Source organism: Gopherus evgoodei, chromosome 1, assembly GCF_007399415.2.
Source record: "Gopherus evgoodei ecotype Sinaloan lineage chromosome 1, rGopEvg1_v1.p, whole genome shotgun sequence".
Classification (NCBI taxonomy): domain Eukaryota; kingdom Metazoa; phylum Chordata; order Testudines; family Testudinidae; genus Gopherus; species Gopherus evgoodei.
This window is the reverse complement of record NC_044322.1, coordinates 368,862,886-368,883,716: the sequence shown is the minus strand read 5'-3', so window position 1 is coordinate 368,883,716 and position 20,831 is coordinate 368,862,886. Positions and strand designations below refer to the sequence as shown.

Below are 20,831 nucleotides of genomic sequence, written 5' to 3'. Positions count from 1 at the left end.
GGTGGTAAGCATCCTTTCTGCGGAGGCACCGACCAGGGTAGCCCTCCCCTTCATCAAGTCAATCCAGGCGAAGGCGGACACCATCTGGCAGTCTCCGGCCTCCATTCCACCCACTGCCCGCGGAGTGGAAAAGAAGTATATGGTACCATCCAAGGGGTATGAGTACCTTTATGTACACCCCGCTCCCTGCTCCTTGGTGGTACAGTCAGTCAATGAGCGAGAACGCCACGGCCAACAAGCTCCTGCGCCAAAATCCAGGGAAGCCAGGCACATGGACTTGCTGGGCCGCAAGGTGTACTCCGCGGGAGGCCTTCAGCTCCGTGTGGCGAACCAGCAAGCCCTCCTGAGTCGTTACAGCCACAACACCTGGGAGGCTGTCGGCAAATTTACGGAGCTGCTTCCCCAAGACTCACACCAGGAATTTTCATCTCTCCTGGAAGAGGGCAGGAGGGTCACCAGGACCTCCCTACAAGCGTCCTTAGATGCCACAGATTCGGCAGCAAGAACACTGGCATCGGGCGTAGCCATGCGCCGTATATCGTGGCTGCAGTCTTCCGGACTACCGCCGGAGCTACAGTACACGATTCAGGACCTGCCATTCGATGGGTAGGGCCTTTTCTCTGAAAAGACAGATCCCAGACTACAGAGCCTGAAGGATAACTGAGTCATCATGCGGTCACTGGGTATGCACATGCCCCAGACTCAGAGAAGGCCATTCCGCCCCTACCATCAGCGCACTTACCCCCCGCCTCGCCCCAGACAAGATTTCAACTGGAGGCGAGGTCTGCCGAACCGTAGATGTCAACCAGGTCCTCAAAGGGGTAATACTTCCGAGTCCGACAAGCCACCGCAGGGACCCAAGGCGAACTTTTGAAGGTGCGCCCGAGAGCAGCTTACCAATCCCTTCCCTGGATCCACTTCATTTCCTCAACCGCCTCCGCCCCTTCCTGCCATCATGGTCCCAGCTAACCTCGGATCGTTGGGTCCTGCGCACGGTGCAGTTTGGTTACCATCTTCAGTTTGTTTCTCCACCCCCCTCCCATCCTCCCTCCTCGTCCCTCTTCAGGGACCCCTCTCACAAGCAACTTATCCTCCAGGAGGTTCACAAGCTCCTGCGCATTGGAGCTATAGAGGAGGTGCCAAGGGAGCTAAGGGGCAAGGGGTTTTATTCCCGGTAATTCTTAATACCCAAGTCAAAAGGGGGCCTTCGACCCATCCTGGACCTGCGAGTCCGGAACAAATTCATCAAAAAGTTCAAGTTCTGCATGGTAACCTTAGGAACCATCATTCCCTCCTTGGATCCCGGAGATTGGTACGCCGCTCTCGACATGAAGGACGCATACTTCCACATTGCGATCTTTCCCCTGCACAGGCGGCATCTTCACTTTGTGGTAAATCAGGACCACTACCAGTTCACGGTCCTCCCCTTTGGGCTCTCCTCAGCCCCCCGGGTGTTCACCAAGTGTATGGTGGTCGTCGCTGCTGCCCTGCGACGTCGTCGTATCCGTGTCTTCCCTTACCTCGACGACTGGCTCATTCGAGGCACGTCGGAGGCGCAGGTGACCGGGCACATCACCATCATCAGGGAGCTGTTTGCGAGCCTAGGTCTGACCATCAACCCGGACAAGTCCACTCTGGTGCCTACGCGGAGCATAGAGTTCATTGGGGCAGTGCTGGACTCCAACCTCGCAACGGCCAGCTTCCCCCGGCACCGATTCCAAGCCATAGTGTCCATGGTCACAAGCCTGCAGGCCTTCCTGACCGCGTCTGCTCGAACGTGCCTCGCTCTCCTGGGGCGCATGGCCGCATGCACCTTCGTCACCAGACATGCAAGACTCCGCATGCGCCCGCTGCAGACCTGGCTCGCGTCGGTTTATCGACCAGGCAGGGATGCCATAGACACAATCGTAACAATTCCACCGATTGTTCTAGGTTCCCTAGGCTGGTGGACAACGCCCTCCCAAGTGTGTGCGGGCCTACCGTTTCACGCCCCTCAGCCCTCAGTGTCCCTGACAACGGACGTGTCATCGCTGGGCTGGGGTGCGCACCTGGGGACCCTGCGTACACAGGGTCTATGGTCACAGAGAGAGTTGACTCTTCACATCAATGTGCGGGAGCTACGGGCAGTTCGCCTAGCATGCCAGACATTCCAACGCCATTTGCACGGCCGTTGTGTTGCGGTATTCACGGACAACACAACGGCCATGTATTACATCAACAAGCAGGGCGGGACCCGGTCCTCCCCGCTGTGTCAGGAAGCAATACGTCTGTGGGACTTTTGCATAGCCCACTCTATTCATCTAGTGGCCTCCTTTCTCCCGGGAGTGCGGAACACCCTTGCGGATCACCTGAGCAGATCCTTCCTGTCCCACGAATGGTCCATCCGTCCGGACGTCCTCTCTGTCGTTTTCCAGAGGTAGGGGTTTCCCCAGATAGATCTGTTCGCCTCCAGATTGAACAGGAAATACCAGGTGTTCTGCTCTCTACAGGATCGCTCCCCGGGCTCCCTGTCAGACGCGTTCCTCATACCGTGGACGGGTCGTCTTTGCTACACCTTTCCACCCTTCCCTCTCATCCACCGAGTCCTGATCAAGGTCCGGAGAGACAAGGCCTGCCTCATCCTGATCGCTCCGGCGTGGCCGCGGCAGCCTTGGTACACCATGCTGCTCGATCTGTCCCTGGCGAATCCGATTGCCCTACCTCTTTGGCCGGACCTGATCACACAGGACTTCGGCAGGATGCGCCATTCGGATCTACAATCCCTCCATCTGTCTGCATGGCTCCTGGCTGGCTAAGCCAGTCCGAGTTGCGCTGTTCCGATGCAGTACAACAAGTGTTGTTGAGCAGCAGGAAGCCTTCCACGCGGTCAACCTACCTAGCGAAATGGAAACACTTCTGCTGCTGGTGTAGCCGGCACGGCCACGACCCACTCTCCGTGCTAGTCCCCACCATTCTGGACTACGTGTGGTCTCTCAAGCAGCAGGGCTTGGCGATCTCCTCTCTGCGCATCCATCTCGCGGCTATATCCACCTTCCATCCAGGCGAGGCTGGCAGGTCCGTGTTTTCTCACCCGATGGTGTCTAGGTTTATCAAGGGCCTGAAGCAACTATACCCTCAGGTCAAACGGCCTGCCCCTGCTTGGGACCTGAACCTTGTCCTGACCAGGCTCATGGCGCCCCCCTTTGAACCCTTAGCCACATGCTCGCTGCTGTACCTGTCCTGGAAGGCGGCCTTCCTAGTCGCTATTACGTCGGCCCGGCGAGTCTCAGAGCTTCGGGCTCTGACCGTGGACCCTCCGTATACGGTGTTCCATAAGGACAAGGTACAGCTGCACCCGGCGTTCCTCCCTAAGGTCGTCTCCGCCTTCCATATTAACCAAGACGTCTTCCTGCCAGTCTTTTACCCGAGGCCGCATTCATCCCGAAGAGAGCAACAGCTCCACTCCTTGGATGTCCGAAGGGCCCTCGCATTCTGCATTGAGAGAACTAAACCCTTCCGACGTTCACCACAATTGTTTGTGGCAGTAGCGGAACGAATGAGGGGCATGGCAATCTCCTCCCAGCATATCGCATCCTGGGTAACGTCCTGCATCAGGACATGCTACGACTTGGCCCGTGTGCCAATGGGGCCCCTTACCGCCCATTCTACCAGGGCTCAGGCTTCGTCGGCCGCGTTTTTGGCTCACGTCCCCATACAGGAAATCTGCCGTGCAGCCACATGGTCTTCTGTGCACACCTTCGCATTACACTATGCGCTGGTCCAGCAAGCTAGAGACGATGCCGCTTTCGGCGCAGCAGTTTTACAGTCCGCAACGTCTCGCTCCGACCCCACCGCCTAGGTAAGGCTTGGGAGTCACCTAACTGGAAAGGATGTGAGCAATCACTCGAAGAAGAAAAGACGGTTACTCACCTTTGTAACTGTTGTTCTTCGAGATGTGTTGCTCACATCCATTCCACACCCGCCCTCCTTCCCCACTGTCGGAGTCACCGGCAAGAAGGAACTGAGGAGCGGGCGGGCCAGCAGGGGTATATATATCGGGCGCCATATCGGCGCCACTCCAGGGGGCGACCTGCCGGCCCACCGAGTGTTGCTAGGGTAAAAAGTCTCCGACGAATGTGCACGTGGCGCGCGCACACCTAACTGGAATGGATGTGAGCAACACATCTCGAAGAACAACAGTTACAAAGGTGAGTAACCGTCTTTTTCCCTTAAGTAACGTGTCAGCACAGGACCTGCTCTGGGGATGCACTTGCACCAAAGCCTCTGGGAAGCTGTGACTGTTGGGGATGCATACACCCTATCTTGTTCTACCAAATGTTCTAGCAGAGGTTATATAGCCACATGGCCTACCACTACCCCTTCTCTTTCTAGCCACCAAACAGCCAGGTTGGAACTTCCTTGCTCCCTTCCTAACACGCATTGCCCTGCCTGCAGTTCTCTGTCAGGCCTGTCTTTGTATTTCTAGGTAGTACTTCAGATAGCATGAGAGAATCAGGTGGAACCAGGTAATTCCCACTGCCCCGTTCCCTTGTTGCTATCACACCCTCACTAATGAGATGGTCTCAGAGAATGGCTCTCCTAGCTGATTGTATTTCAGGACAGGGGCATCTGATACAATATGTGGCAGCGTGTCAAATGTTTGCTGGTGGGGAACTGCACAGTTCCACTCAAAATCCTGCCTGCTGATGTATGTCCTCTACTCCTGGACAGAACATTTCTCAGTCCTGTGAAGTGCTGTCTCCCTTTCACATCCAGTGAAGCTGCTGTGTCTCTGACTGCCTTGGTCTTGCTGGGATCTGCTTTCAGCCCCGTTGTTGTGAGCAAGTGTTGCATGTACATCACTTCTCGCTGTGTGAAATGATTTGTTTTCTGGGATCAGTTTTACATTCTTGTCCCTGCCTAGCTGTAGAAAAGGTTGTAGTTTTCTGTCATGGTCTCATTTAGCTTCTGTACCATTGCTCCCTTCTCCTGCAAGGGGATGTCATATCCAGTTATTTTCAACCTGGGCCGTCCTTCCCTCATTTGGGAGTGTTTCTCTGGAACACCTCTGGTGCTGGGCTTGTGCCCATCTGCATGTACAGCCATCTATAGCCACCTACTGCTGTTGCAAAGGGTGTCAGCATGCTGGGCTCTTATCCAGGCATCTGCGCCATTCCTCCCCTCACAGACCATGAAGATGCTGGCATTGGAAAGTGCAGGCAACATGTCATCAGTTGTGGACAGTGGCTGTTGGCATCTTCATAGTGCCCAGTCCAGTGAATTTGGGCCTGAAGTCCCCTTTGCCACCCTCATGCTGCTTCCCCAGGCCATGCTGGCCTCTCCAGGTGCTGTGCTGCCCCTGTTTGCAAGCTGAGGTCCCTGGTTCGCACTGGCAGCTGCTGCACTGCAGACAACGCACTGCTCAGGTGCTGCCACCATGCATTGTTCACAAAGAGAGATGCTGAATGCAGGTTGGGTTAAGCAAGTGGAACTTTATTAAACTGTGTAGAACTGGAGGAGCGTGAGAGAAGAGTGATCACAATGATCAAAGCCTGGAAAAACTCTCAGAGAGAGATTGAAAAGATTTAAATGTTACTTTACAGAGGAGACGAATGAGATGGGGTACCATTAAACGTATATGAAATACTAAATGGTTTGGAGAAGAGAGACTGGGAACTTCTGTTCTCGTCACATAGCACAAAAAAGGGGGCATGCAATGAAATGAAAAGGTGGCAAGTTCATAATAGATGAAATAGTTCTTCACAACGCATGATTAAACAGTGGAACTCATTGCCACCGTGTGTCTGTTTTAGAAAGGTTCTTATGCCAACCTCATCACCATGGTCTCTGAGCACCTTCCAGCATGCTTTAAGTAACGTGACTAACTCCTGTCACATGTGGCTGATTCTCTCTCATCCTCTCCCCAGGGAGAGAATTGGTGTGCAGTTGAGTGGGTTGTTTCGACAGCGTTTTATTTCACTGAGTTTTCTATTTTTTTTCTTTCTTTTCTTTCTTTTTTTCTTTATTGTGCATATAAGCTGTCAGTGAGGTCAAGAACTTAGTGAGGTTCCAAAATGGATTGAGCGTTTCTATGGCTAACAGGACTAGCCATCGGTAGAGCAGCTATTTCTAACACATTGTGGCAGAGGTGCATAACTCTGTGCTTTAGGGCTTAAAACTCTAATGATTGGAGATCATAATGAGAGCTTCCTGGGGATCAGATTATCCCATATCTGCTACTGGGGGATTCTCAGACCTCCTCTGAAGCAGCTAATGCTGGTTACTGAACTAGTCAGGCAATTTCTGTGTTGCTGAGGAGACTCTCTTCTAGTTGTAGTTCCCTCAGGGCTGACAATGTCATGCACAAGGTGGTGGAAAACCAGGGGGATCTGCCATGGGAAGGAGGGCCTGTTGGGTGCCAGCATGGTGGTGGTTGAGGTTAGCATAAGCCGTTGTAATGCACCACTCCTTGCCATATGTACCCATCTTTGGCCTGGTGGGGAAGTGTGGCCGGTTTTCTGCATGCCCCTTAATTTGGAAGGGTCAATGAGCCTCTGTGGATAAGCCAGAATTGTGGACCTTTTGAGTTCCATAGATCTGTGAGAGCTCAGACCACAGCCTGAATGTGCAAGAAACGGACTAGACTCTGGGCTGGTCTACACTACGGGGGAAAATCAATCTCAGATACGCAACAAGTCGAAGTATCTAAGATCGAATTACCGTCCTCACAGCGCGGGATCGATGTCTGCGGCTCCCCATGTCGACTCCGCAACTCCGTTGGGGTTGGTGGAGTTCTGGAATTGATATAAGTGCGTTCAGGGATCAATATATTGCGTCTAGATGAGACGCGATATATCGATCCCCGAGCAATCGATTGCTACCCACCGATACGGCGGATAGTGAAGACGTAGCCTCTGACACTCTCTATATCAACATCTCATCCAAAGAGCAGGTGTAGGATGTGACCAGCTGTATGGGCGGGTGATGACCTACCAGAGTCCTAAGAAAGCAAGCAATGAAATAAATTTGGGAGGTTTTGCATCTGATGCCTTGTTGATGTGGATGTAGAAGTCCCCCAAGGCAACAAGCCATGGGTGTTTCATTACCAAGGTCACAATCAGGGCCTTTATGAGCCATGCAGCCTTTGGCAGCCTGTACCTAAGAACTAAGTCAGCATTCACTGTGCTTCTGGTTTCCATCGTTGGGTGGGTGAATTTAGATGATTTGGTTTTACCTGTCTCTCTTTTGGATCTAAAGTTGGAGGAGAAGAATCCTGTTCCACCTGCCCCCCTGCACTTTCTTGGCTTGTGATGGGCTCAGCAGCCTGGAGGTGACAAGAGGGGCTGGCCTGGGGCTCGGTGTCATCCTGCCGGGTCTCAATGCAGGCTGCATTGTGAGCTTCATCAGTCATAACAGCATAGACTGCTGTCTGTTTGCTGACCACCAATCTTCACTGACCACCATCGTTTGTGTTCTTGGGACTTTGTAGCTCCTGCCGTGTGTATGTCCAGGCAGTGGCTCTGAGCAGGGACTAGGCAGTAAATATCTGCCATAAGACATCCTATATCTGACATGTCTTTTTTCTCTTGGGCCATTCCCAGTTTGGACTGTGATAAGTGATGAGCTGGGTTGAATCAAGGACCCTTCTGAGTGGTGCTGGGTTTCTGGTTCCCAGATACTGTGATTACAACAGACCCGTTTGACACTCAGCTAGCTGAGTCCTTGGAGGAGAGGAAGCTTGGTGTAGTCTGGTCCAAAGGAGTCATGGTTATGGAGAATGGCATGGGAAGTAGTGGAAGGGTTTTGCCTTCTTCATGTTCAGGTTAGTCTTCAGTCTATGCAAGTAGAAGCTTCTCTCCAAGTATTCTTCCAGAGCCTTCAGTTCCACCAGTAGCCATTGGTCAGTCTTGCTGCCAGCCACACAAAGGCTGAGGCATGTGGGGGCTTTTGAACATCTTACTCCTTGTGTATTAAAAACAAAATATTTCCTTGTATCAGTTTTAAATGTGTTGCCTTTCAGTGTCACTTTGTATCCCCTGGTTCTTGCATTGTGAGAGAGGGTAAACATGAGTGTCAGATCTGCCCTCTCCAATGGGAGTGCTGGTCCACGGGGATTCCCCAAAACCCACTCCCAGGAGAAGGTTGTGAGACAATTAGAACACCTTGGATGTAAGTGCTCTTGTTCACCAACTCCTCCGCTAAAGGTAGAAATCATCAGGCACCGTAATGATTCCCTAATGTGGGATCCGATGACCCCCTTTCAGATCACTTTGCAGAAGGCCATTGAAGGACAAGGGATGGCCCAACATTCCCTGAAGGCAGCTCTTAACACTTCAGATAAAGCAGCTCCATCTGTTGCTACTGCTGTTACTATGCAGAGAGCAGCATGACCGCAGTGGCAAAGTCATCCTGCAGGTTTGCTGTCTGCAGAGAATACTAACCTTTGGAGGGGCCGGAGTTTTTCAATTCCTGCAGGGTTAGACTGGTTCAACTTTGTGATCTTTGGGCATTTATCAAGCATTCTTCAGGAAGCATCCTGACAGTAGGGTACATCCTTCCAATGTCAGAGGCAGCCCCAGCCTCCTCCATCGACAAACCACCAGAGGAAAACCTTGCAGCAAGATCTAAATCTCAGACAGAAAATAGTGACTTCTCCTTCCACTTCTGGACTCTCATCATTTGTGACAGAGACTATCTGAAAGCTTCTGACTGGTTCCAGTGAATTTCTTCATCTTTCCTGTCTCTTTTGAAAACTGTTGGCAGTATGCAGTGAATGGGTTTTTGCAGATCACCCAGAAATGCTTTTTTCCATTCAATTCTGCCCCAAACCACTCCCTTTTGCCCTCACTTTTCAGGGATAACTCTTGTGAGAATGTTCTGAGGCTCAGTCACCACCCTCCTTCAGGCGGGGAGCAGCAAAAGTGAGACCTCATGCCAGCGGTGTCAGGGAGGGAGATTACTATGCCCATTATTTTCTCAGCTTGGAGATGCCAGGTTGCCTTCATCCCAGTATGAACCTAAGAGGACAACCCCTTCCCTAAATCCACTGGCCTCAGCTCACCCTCACCTTTGCTACAGCGAGATCACTATAACTACAAAAAGCGACAGAGAGTCCTCAGGCACCTTATAGACTAACAGACGTATTGGAGCATGAGCTTTCATGGGTGAATACCCACTTAATCGACATGTATCTGACGAAGTGGATATTCACCCACAAAAGCTCATGCTCCAATTCATCTGTTAGTCTATAAGGTGCCACAGGACTCTTCGTCACTTTTTACAGATCCAGACTAACACGGCTCCCCCTCTGATACTTATAACTACAAAGTTCAACATTTTGTCTTTACACTGCACCAAGTTTTCGTGATAGATCACATGAGAAGGCAGGGAATTCGCATCTCCTCATACCTCAGCAATTGGTTGGTGCATGTCCTCACCTAGACCTGAAATCTTGGCAACTGGCAGCATGGTTAATGCAATCTTGATAAGAGGAGTTGAGGATTACTTATTGCAGGTATGAAAGCACCTGCTGGAGAGTAAAGAAAACAGCGACTGGAAAGTCTTACTAAGCTAAGTGGGAAAAGGTTTTCTCACTTAGAACTGGTTAAAAGCTCAGCACTCCAGTCTCGGCATCTGTCCCTAACATCCTGGATTATTTGTTACTTTTGAAGAAATCTGGATTGAGCCTCTTGAGTTCATTAATAGGACACAACTGTGTCGGCTCACCATGATTCCGGTCAAGGAACCTGTGTTTGGACACCCTCCTGTAAAATGATTCTTGAACAGGTTAGCCAGGCTCTTCCCAGCTGTATGGAATTCAGGTCCCTCATGACTCTTACACTTAGTTTTCACTAAGCTGATGCTCCTTTGCAACCTTTTGGAGGTTGACTCCTACAGGCCCTTTTCTTCCCCCTGAATTAAAGTCAGTGGGAATCACTCCTATCCTGTGGTGGGAGAATCAGGCCCTATCTTACTTGTTTCCAAAGACTGCATACCTCATACCAATAGCATTAGCCTGGAGAGCCTGCTAACTCCAAGCCGTAGTGGCTAGCCACATGGCCTCCCACTCACTCCCAGCACATGGTATTCCCTGAGGATGAAGGTAGCAGAGCTCGTTCTCCATGGCCTGCCTCACGTCTGCAAAACATTTCTGTGGTGGAGATAAGCAGTGCTGCCAGCTGGAGCTCCACCCATCCCCTTACACAGCATCAGTCTCATGGCCTGGCCTCCAGGTCTGATGCCAATTTGGGAGAGCAATCCTGCAATCGCTTTTGAATGACTCCTCTTCTCACACCCTCCTCTCTGGGGATTTGGTACTGCATATCAGTGTCCCCAGAGCGTGGATGTGTGCCAACAGTGCTCACCTCAGAACGTACGTTTGCCCACCAGTAACTGTGGCTCTTTGAGTAACTCACCAGCCCAGATCTCCACCCACCACATTGTTGCAGCATCTCCTAGATTCAAAGTGAAAGGAACTGAGAGGTGGGAACCACCAGGCCTTGTGAAAGGCTGAGTAGAACTGGGCAAAATTGTTTTGGCAAATTATTTGCCAAAAATGCAGTTCTTGGTCAACCAAAACTCTTCATGAATTCCAGTTCAATTCAGCAAATACTTTCAGCTGGAAAAGAATGGGTAGCAGGAGGGAATCCTGGAAAAACGAAAACATTTTTATTTTGAAATGTTTTGTTTAGAAAATTATCTAGATTTGATGAGAAAAACTCAACAGAAGCAAACAAAAAACTCAAAAATGAAACATTTAATTTTGGGTTGAACAAAATATTTCATTCAACTCTAAACTATTTTATTTGTTTGTTTGTTTATATATTTATTTATTGGGGGGTTGTTTTGGCAAGAAAAACTGGAAAATTGTCATTTGGGGTTAACATGAAATGAATTTTGGGGGGAATTTTTCCATTCGGCCACTGAACTAAAAGCTCAAGTTATTTGCCAACTCTAGTGTTGAGGGAGTGTATGTGGGGACCCCAGTGGTCACAGCTGTCCAGAAGGTTCCAGCCCGTGGTGCTTTACACAGAGATATCCCAGTCTGCTCTGATACCCCCAGGGGCAGGTGAGTGACTGCTCTTTCCAACCAAGAAGTCAAAGCTATAATTGCCCAGGCAGCAACAGAGAGAGGGGAAGGGTAAAATGTCACACAGCATCAGAACGAGCTGCACAGTGGCTGTGACCAAAGGGGGCTCTGTCCTGAGAGCCCCAAGCTATTAATTCTGCCCTTCAGCTGGATTGGCTGCAGGCCTGCACAGTCTCCCATCCCTATAGCTGTGTTAAAGAGGCTGCTTCATCCACATCACACAAAGGTGCATCTGTTTCTCAAAGAAGATTGGGTAGTGAAGGAAGCACCACGGCCTACCTACGTTCACCCTCACTCTATCCTTTAGCATTTCATCCCAGGATTAGCTGTTGTGTTTTGTGTCCGTGGAGCACAGAAACAGAGCCATGGGGTGACTTTGATCACCTCTCTGAACTCTGATTCCAGCCCCAGGTGCACTCTTGCATCTGCCCCACTCCCCGTTAGTGACCTGGTACAGCTTTTAGTGGAATGGGAACATCTGACAAGAACTGACAATCAGCTCTGTTATTGTGCAGCGACTATTCATTGAGCCTCTCCTGGGGCCACCAAAACAGACCTCAATGCACTGCACAGACCATTCTTCAGTCCCAGGATGTTAGTGTTTCAGTTTAAATACTCTCTTTAATGCTTGCACAAATTATTCTGATCCCCAGGTTAATCCTGGATAGAGGCGGCTGGTTTTCTACCCCCAGCACCAAGCCCTGCCCCCACCCAGGCAGATGTCATGTGCAGTTGCTCACTACCCGCCCACCACAGCAGGAGGCGTAGAACTACCTGGTGGTGTTAAACAGCTGTAATTGCATTTCACCCATTCTATCTGGTGGGCCATGCTCCATGATATTGAGATACCCAGACCTGAGCTCGTGGAGCCAAGGATCCAGCTGAGGGATGTCTCGACCCATCCCAGGGGTACCAACCTACCCATCCTGAGGATCCCTGGACCCACCTGTGAAGTCAAGCTACCTGGCATGAGGCTACCTGGACCCATGGCAGTGGCAGCAAGCTAGCCAACATGGGGACAAGGAGCTGAGCCAGTGAGGCCTTGCTTCTCTGCTCAGGGACCCTCAAAGCAGAGTCAATCTGCCATGATTTCCTTCACAGGAACATTCAGAGCTGTGCCACATTGATTCACAACCTGTACCTTTGGCAATGCGAGAACTGGCCTTTCCTCGTGGGTCTGGCGCAGAGCCTGGAGTGTGTACAGCAAGAGAAGTGAACCTTCTCTGGTTCCACCCACCCACCATAAATAGCCACCTAGGAGGAGGGAGGGAATAAACACAAGCAGAAAAGAAAAACATTCTTAAAAGAAGAGGCCTTGACTATAGCACGCAGTGTAGCCTTCAGTGCCATGTAAACCTCACAGCTTCTAGAGGAGCAGGAGGCATGCTCCGCTTGCTTTGTCCATGCCCCTCGTTCATGCATTACCCACACGGACGACCTCACACCCTGCATTAATGGGCCAAGAGAAACAGTCAAAATACCTTCTGTGCAATACCTGAGCCCCAGTACTTAGCTGTCTCACCTCCCCTGTGGTGACTCACCCCCTGCTCGATAGCACCTCACCGTGCAGGAGCTTTACTCCCATTCACAGCCCATGATACCCCTGATACAACCCCAGCTGGGTCCATCTTCTCCCAGGCCTCGCTCTGCCCTCTGAGATGGCAGAGCGTGCACAGAAGGTTTCTGTTACTTTCTGATAGCGTGGCGGGATGCCATGTCAAAGGCAGATTTACATCGTTGGCAGGGGAAGCTGCAGAGATGACAGGCCATGTGGTGAGGAGGCTCGAGTTGTCTCAGCCTGTGACCACGGTGTAATGCAGGAGTCAGGTTAACAAGCTGCAGAAGCTCTGCGTGTGTATGTAGGGAGCATCAGGGCCTACGTGGTGGATCTCCACAGGCATCAAGAGTTATTGTACCTGGGCTGCGTTCGAGCAGGATGTGGAGACTTGCAGACAGCTATGATACTTCCTCCGGAAACTGCTCGTCAGGGCTTTCCCGAGAATCTTGGCTAAAACACTCCAGGCTTGATACCACCCCAAGAATAGCATCCCCTTGACTGCTACACAGAACCACTCCTCCAGTCCCAGGCTGACCCTGTTCTCCAGCAGCTGGCTGCTTCCCCCATGTATACTGTATCTGTATGTTCTTGTGTCTCGGGAGCGCCACCTCACCCCTGCCCTTTGCTCTCTCTCTCTCTCCCTCTCTCTCTCTCCCTGTATCTCTCTTTCCACAGACTTTTCAGTAGTTTAGGAGAACTCAGCACCATTTCCCAGCGGAGCTCCGGAACCACCTACACAGTTCGACCTGGCAGCCGCTACCCTGTAACCCGACGTACTCCCAGTCCAGTGAAGCCTGCCCTGGATAGGACAGACCCTCTCAGCACCGTGCGGCCCTATGGATTGACACCTCCCACCATCCTCAAATCTTCCAGCCTCTCCATCCCGCATGAGCCCAAGGAGGTGCGCTTTGTGGTGCGGAGCGTGAGTGCTCGGAGCCGCTCCCCATCCCCCTCGCCCTCTCCTGGGCCTCCCCTGCACACTCTGCACCCACCGCGGCCCTACATGCAGAAACCCCTCCACCTGTGGAACAAATACGATGTAGGGGACTGGCTGGAAAGCATCAATTTGGTGGAGCATCGAGACAAGTTTGAGGACAATGAGATTGAGGGCACACACTTACCTGCCCTCACCAAGGAGGACTTTGTGGAGTTGGGGGTGACACGTGTGGGGCACCGCATGAACATTGAGCGAGCACTCAAACAGCTGGTAGACAGTTGACCATCCTAGGCAGTGCTGGCCTCTTCCAGAGCCAACTTATGGGGGAAAGGGTGCATTTCTACTAGACGAATAAAACCAATTTGATTCTCTTTCTATTCTGACCACTGCACTGAAGGGCGAAGAGCTGAGGAGCGCCCACTCACTCCATACACCCAGAGCCCCAGGTGTGCACAAACACACATGGACACGCACATGCACACACACAAACACATGCTCAGCCCCTACTCAACCGTGCACCAGCCAACACCGCCTTTGGGAAAAGGAATGTTGCATGAAATACACTCCCTTTTCTGTACTCCTAAAGAGTCAGGCCTGTATAGTGCTTGATGTGCCTTTCCCCAGGGGCGCTGCTGGTGGCAGGAGGCAGTGGGCCCTGCCCGGATTGGCCCATGCTCCCCAGTCTGTGATAGAACCTTGTTCACCTGCGTGGAGCAGGCTGTGGAATGTATTCTGATCAAAGGGCTGTGGCGAGGAGGGGAGTGGTCAGTGTTACTGGTGCAAATTAGGAACCATAGCTCAGTTAGGGCGATGGGGCTGTGAGCTAAAGGGGCTCAGCTGTGTTGCAATGGTCGTTTTGTGACCCAGGAACTGAACTGATCTGTATGTGATACAAGGTGCGCGTTTGTTTGAATGTCAATCGAGTCCCCGTTTCCTGAGCTACATCCTGCCAAGCTGCCGCTCACCAGTCCCGCGGGAGTGGCTGACTCTGGTACGCAGGTCAGGGGTCCTCTGTGCACCTGGAGGAGCTGCTGAATAGCATGGGGGTGGTGATGGGAGTCTTGGAGGGGCCATGTGGAGAGTGCAGTGCTGGCATTCACAGCCCCTGATGACAGCTCAGAGACTGGTGAGGGCAGGCAGGCACCGAGGTGCAGGTCCCTAGGCCCAGCAGTGCAGTGGGAGCGGCGTCAGGGGTTCTGGGAGCAGGCAACCTGTTTCCCAAAGGCTGTGAGCAAAGCCTGCGCTGGCATGCGGGCGCCTGGCACTATTGGTGGGCTCCAGCTCAGACAGACCCTAGTGGCCGTGGCAGCAAGCAGGGCCATTCTGATTCAATGGCCAAGATGCAGAGTTAGGAATGCCCTGCAAGGAGAACCGGATCTGCAGCCTCTAGCCAATTGCTGCCCCTTCACTCTATGCTCCTTCAGCAGCTTCCACCCCAAAGCAGAGCAAGCCTGTTGCCATGCAAACAAGAAACCTGAGATGGCTTGCCGAGAAAGCCGAGCCTTTGGACTCTGTTCCTTTGCCCTGTTGCCCTGGGCTGCCCTGGTGAGAGAGGAAGTGAAGCTGCATGGATAGAAAGAAGCATGTTTGGGGATTTCTGAGGGAGGCTGGTGGGGAATCAAGCAGAAAATGCTTTGCCAACGTTCAAAGGGGGTGGGGGGTGGGAGGAGTCTTCTTTTGCCTCTTGGTTTGGCGTCTTGTTCCCAAGGGGGACATACTGATGGCTAATATATAATCTCCATGCATTTATGTAGAGCAGCTGATGATCAACAAGAGATGATGCTAAACTCCAGGATTCCCATGCTGTCCTAGTCATCCTTATTTTGCATCTTTTTAATCAGCTATATATTTGAAAAGAGAAGAGAAAAAATATCTATATATCTATATCTGTAGCACCTGAGTTTGTTAGCATTTTACTAAATCTCTGTATCTCTAGACTTACCGAGCGGCTCCCTTTCCCTGGGATGCTCGTGACTTGGTGAGTTTAGTGACTGACTGAGCGAAAGTTTAAGTCTTTTCATAGACTCATAGATTCATAGACTCTAGGACTGGAAGGGACCTCGAGAGGTCATTGAGTCCAGTCCCCTGCCCTCATGGCAGGACCAAATACTGTTTAGACCATCCCTGATAGACATTTATCTAACCTACTCTTAAATATCTCCAGAGATGGAGATTCCACAACTTCCCTAGGCAATCTATTCCAGTGTTTAACTACCCTGACAGTTAGGAACTTTTTCCTAATATCCAACCTAAATCTCCCTTGCTGCAGTTTAAGCCAATTGCTTCTTGTTCTATCATTAGAGGCTAAGGTGAACAAGTTTTCTCCATCCTCCTGATGACACCCTTTTAGATACCTGAAAACTGCTATCATGTCCCTTCTCAGTCTTCTCTTTTCCAAACTAAACAAACCCAATTCCTTCAGCCTTCCTTCATAGGTCATGTTCTCAAGACCTTTAATCATTCTTGTTGCTCTTCTCTGGACCCTCTCCAATTTCTCCACATCTTTGTTGAAATACGGTGCCCAGAACTGGACACAATACTCCAGTTGAGGCCTAACCAGCACAGAGTAAAGCGGAAGAATGACTTCTCGTGTCTTGTTTACAACACACCTGTTAATGCATCCTAGAATCACGTTTGCTTTTTTTGCAACAGTACCACACTGTTGACTCATATTTAGCTTGTGGTCCACTATGACCCTTAGATCTCTTTCTGCCATACTCTTTCCTAGACAGTCTCTTCCCATTCTGTATGTGTGAAACTGAGTGTTCCTTCCTTTTCAAGAATCTCTATCTCCTTTCGGACTCTCAGGATTTTAAAGATTTAGAAATAGAGAACAGAACATGGGTTTGCGGCACGCCAAGTCTCCCATTCCCAGGCCAAGCTGAACAGAGCTGCAGCTTCCCTGGCACTGCTGCAGTCCTGGGGTGCCTGGTGCAACAGCTCCTCCCCTGCCTCCTATCCCGAGGAACAGGCATTATCGTCTGAGTGCAGGGAGGCTAGAGGCCCACACCCAGGCAGCAGGGCAAGGAGGCAGGCGCCCTTTGGCTGCTCCCACAGGACTTGAGGGTCAGGGATGAGGCTGGGGAGGACGACAAAGAAGGGCCCTTTCAGGACAGAGACTGGGAGGTGGAAGGAAATGCACCCCTCCCCATTCCAGGGCTGGGCTGTGGCTGGGCAGGAGGAAGGCCTGCTCGGAGGGCAGCTGGGAGGAGATGCTCGCTCTGGGCAAAGGGCAAGTCCCCACTTGGTTGCAGGAGCAGTGTCCCTCCCAGCCTGGGGGGGAGACCCTGGGAGGAGCAGCATTCCTTTATAATGCCGGGATGAGCCCAGGAGGCCGTCGCAGCCAGGGAGATCTGCGGCTAGCCTTGGCTGGTTCTTGTCCCTTCCCTCCTGGTTCACTGAATTGTATCAGGTCTCATGTCTGCCACCATACCCTCTGGCCCACCTTCAGACATGAGAGCATGCAAGTGAGAGGCGGGGGGAATTACAGGAAAAGAAAATAGGCAGGGAGGGGGTTGTCCTGCAGGGCCACCCCAGCTTGTCCTGCAAATGTCACACGCTGGCTTTTCACCTGTCTTTGATCTCTCACTCATACGGCCAGCCCCACCGTTTCTAGGTGCCCCATCTGGGGCGGAGGGGGATCAGCCCCTGCCCTCTCAGATGGCTGGTGTGCCCAAAAAGCCAAGTGCCCTCGTGAGGCATTAACGCTTCTGGTGTTAGAGAGAAGGACAAGGAGGTTCCTCTCCAACCCTCACACATCTTGGAACCTTACAGCCATCAGCTGGTGCAGACTCAAGCCATGTGCTGAGGCACTGCAGCCCCATGGTGTGCTGGGGCCAGGGGCTCTGGAAGCTAGCTCCTGACGTACTCTGAGGGTGCTGTCTCCCCTTCCCTGAGCTGTCACTCGCCTTGGGCTCAGAGGAGCAAACCCAGCCCATGCCCTAGACCACTCTCTCCAGAGGACACTACTCTGTTTCCTTCCATGTGGGCATTGCACCAATTTGGCCCATGCTGCATCTCAGAGCTTGCAACGTGGGGCACTGCCATGGGGAAGGGACATAGAGGGGCTGGGCATCTGTAGCCATATTAGTCTGGAAAGAAAATCCTACTGTGCACCCTTTATGGACCCCAAACACACACCGGCTAATCCCATGCCCTGACCCAGCCACAACCCAATTGCCCCATTCTCCCAAGACCCCATGGCGCCTACCCTAGCCTGAGCCAAGAACACAGCCGCAGATACCCTACCCAGTGCTCATCCCCCATCCCAGTACAGCAGCCTTGCGACAGCCACCATTTCAACTCTGCTCACGTGCCCCGCCCCACATCCCAGCCACCAGCCCTTCATACCTAGCCGCACGTCCCAGCCACCAGCCCCACATCCCAGCCACCAGCCTTTCATACCCAGCCCCACGTCCCAGCCACCAGCCACACATCCCAGCCACCAGCCCTTCATACCTAGCCGCACGTCCCAGCCACCAGCCCCACATCCCAGCCACCAGCCTTTCATACCCAGCCCCACGTACCAGCCACCAGCCACACGTCCCAGCCACCAGCCCTTCATACCTAGCCGCACGTCCCAGCCACCAGCCCCACATCCCAGCCACCAGCCTTTCATACCCAGCCCCACGTCCCAGCCACCAGCCCTTCATACCTAGCCGCACGTCCCAGCCACCAGCCCCACATCCCAGCCACCAGCCTTTCATACCCAGCCCCACGTCCCAGCCACCAGCCTTCATACCTAGCCACACATCCCAGCCACCAGCCCCACATCCCAGCCACCAGCCCTTCATACCTAGCCACACGTCCCAGCCACACATCCCAGCCAGCAACCTTTCATACCCAGCCCCACGTCCCAGCCACCAGCCCTTCATACCTAGCCGCACATCCCAGCCACCAGCCCCACATCCCAGCCACCAGCCTTTCATACCCAGCCCCACGTCCCAGCCACCAGCCCTTCGTACTAAGCCCCTGTCATGAATATAGGGGGAAGGGTCGCAACTTTTATGTATCCTTGGCAACTGTACTGGATTGCCTTACCTGTAAAGGGTTAAGCAGTTCACGTAACCTAGTTGGCACTTGACCAGAAGGACCAATGAGGAAAGAAGATACTTTCAAATCTGGGGGGAAGGATTTGTTTATTGTTCTGTGGATTCTCTGGACAGAGGGAGAAGCCGAGCAGGTACAATATCTTCTGAAATTATACCTGGAATAATCCATCTGACGCCACAGACACTGTGAGTAGGGCAAGGAAATATGCTAGGTTATCTTTTGTTTTGGCTTGTGAATTTTCCTATGCTACAGGGCTAGTTTCATTGAAGACAAAGGGTCTGGTCTGTGCTTCTGGTTCAAAATGATCCCACCACTCTGCCACCATGCCCCCCTGCCCCACTCTGAACTCTGGGTACAGATGTGGGGACCCACGTGAAAGACCACCCCCCCAAGCTTATATTCTACCATCTTTGGTTAAAACTTCTCCAAGGCACAAATTCTTTTCCTTGTCCTTGGACGGTATTGCTGCCACCACCAAGTGATTTACACAAACATTCCAGGAAGGGTCACTTGGAATCCCTGTCCCCTCAAAATACCCCCGCAAACTCCTTCACTCCCGTTCCTGGGGAGGCTTGGGAATAAACTACCAACCAGTTGCCTTAGCCATGTAAGCACAGACCAGACCCCTTGTATTAGGACACTGAAATCAGTCAGGTTCTTAAAAGAACTTTATTTATAAAGAAAAAAATAAAAGAATTACACCTGCAAAATCAGGATGGATGGTAACTTTACAGGGTAATAAAAAAAAATGTAAAACACAGAGAATTCCCCTCTGGCTCAGCTTCAGAGTTACAAAAACAGGAATGAAACTAGCCCTGTAGCATAGGAAAATTCACAAGCCAAAACAAAAGATAACCTAGCGCATTTCCTTGCCCTACTCACAGTGTCTGTGGCGTCAGATGGATTATTCCAGGTATAATTTCAGAAGATATTGTACCTGCTCGGCTTCTCCCTCTGTCCAGAGAATCCACAGAACAATAAACAAATCCTTCCCCCCAGATTTGAAAGTATCTTCTTTCCTCATTGGTCCTTCTGGTCAAGTGCCAACTAGGTTACGTGAACTGCTTAACCCTTTACAGGTAAGGCAATCCAGTACAGTTGCCAAGGATACATAAAAGTTGCTACCCTTCCCCCTATATTCATGACAGCCCCACATCCCATTCACCAGCCCCACATCCCAGCCACCAGCCCGTTGAACTGAGCCCCACGTCCCATCCACCAGCCCCACATCCTAGCCATCAGCCCTTTGTACCCAGCCCCACATCCCCATCCACCAATCATTCATACCATCCACCAGCCCTTCATACCCAGCCCCACATCCCACCCATCAGTCCTTTGTACCCAGCCCTACGTCCCCATCCACCAACCATTCATACCATCCACCAGCGCCACGTACCATCCACTAACCCTTCGTACCCAGGCCCATGTTCCAGCCACCAGCCCCACATCCTAGCCATCAGCCCTTTGTACCCAGCCCCACGTTCCCATCCACCAATCATTCATACCATCCACCAGCCCCACGTCCCAGCCACCAGCCCTTCATACCCAGCCCCACATCCCACCCATCAGTCCTTTGTACCCAGCCCTACGTCCCCATCCTCCAACCATTCATACCATCCACCAGCGCCATGTACCATCCACTAACCCTTCATACCCAGGCCCATGTTCCAGCCACCAGCCCCACATCCTAGCCATCAGCCCTTTGTACCCAGCCCCATGTCCTCATCCACCAATCATTCGTACCATCCACCAGCCCTTTGTACCCAGCCCCACATCCCACCCACCAGCCCTTTGTACCCAGCCCCACATCCCCACACATGGTACTCCTGTACTCATCCCCAGCCACATATTCCAATGTACTCTACCCATACACCATAGCTGCAGCCCCACACATTGTATCTCCCAGAATACACATCTCCAGACACTGTAAATGCCCTCCCCTGCCCCATACTGCCATACATAACCAACCTCTATCCTCATACACCATACCCCAGCCCCAAGCCCCACACACTCTACCCCCCAATCCCCATACATTGTACCACAGCCCTATATCCTCATACACTGTATCCCAGCCCGAGCCCCACACACTCTACCCCCATCCCTATACATTGTACCCCAGCCCTGTAGCCTCATACACCGTATCCCAGCCCCAAGCGCCAGCTCTTCGTACATTGTAGCCTCCAACCCCTATCCTCACACACCATACCCACAACACT

General features: G+C 52.0%; 1 protein-coding gene across 1 annotated transcript in view; it reads left to right on the top strand.

Annotated features, from left to right (window-relative positions):
• Positions 1-15,611, top strand: part of SHANK3 (SH3 and multiple ankyrin repeat domains 3) — a 727,758-nt gene extending 712,147 nt beyond the window's left edge. Inside the window, exon 25 of the mRNA XM_030541199.1 lies at positions 13,302-15,611. Within this exon, the coding sequence (XP_030397059.1) occupies positions 13,302-13,845 (544 nt within the window). The 3' untranslated portion in view covers positions 13,846-15,611. The remainder of the gene's footprint in view (positions 1-13,301) is intronic.
• The last annotated feature ends 5,220 nt before the right edge of the window (positions 15,612-20,831 follow it).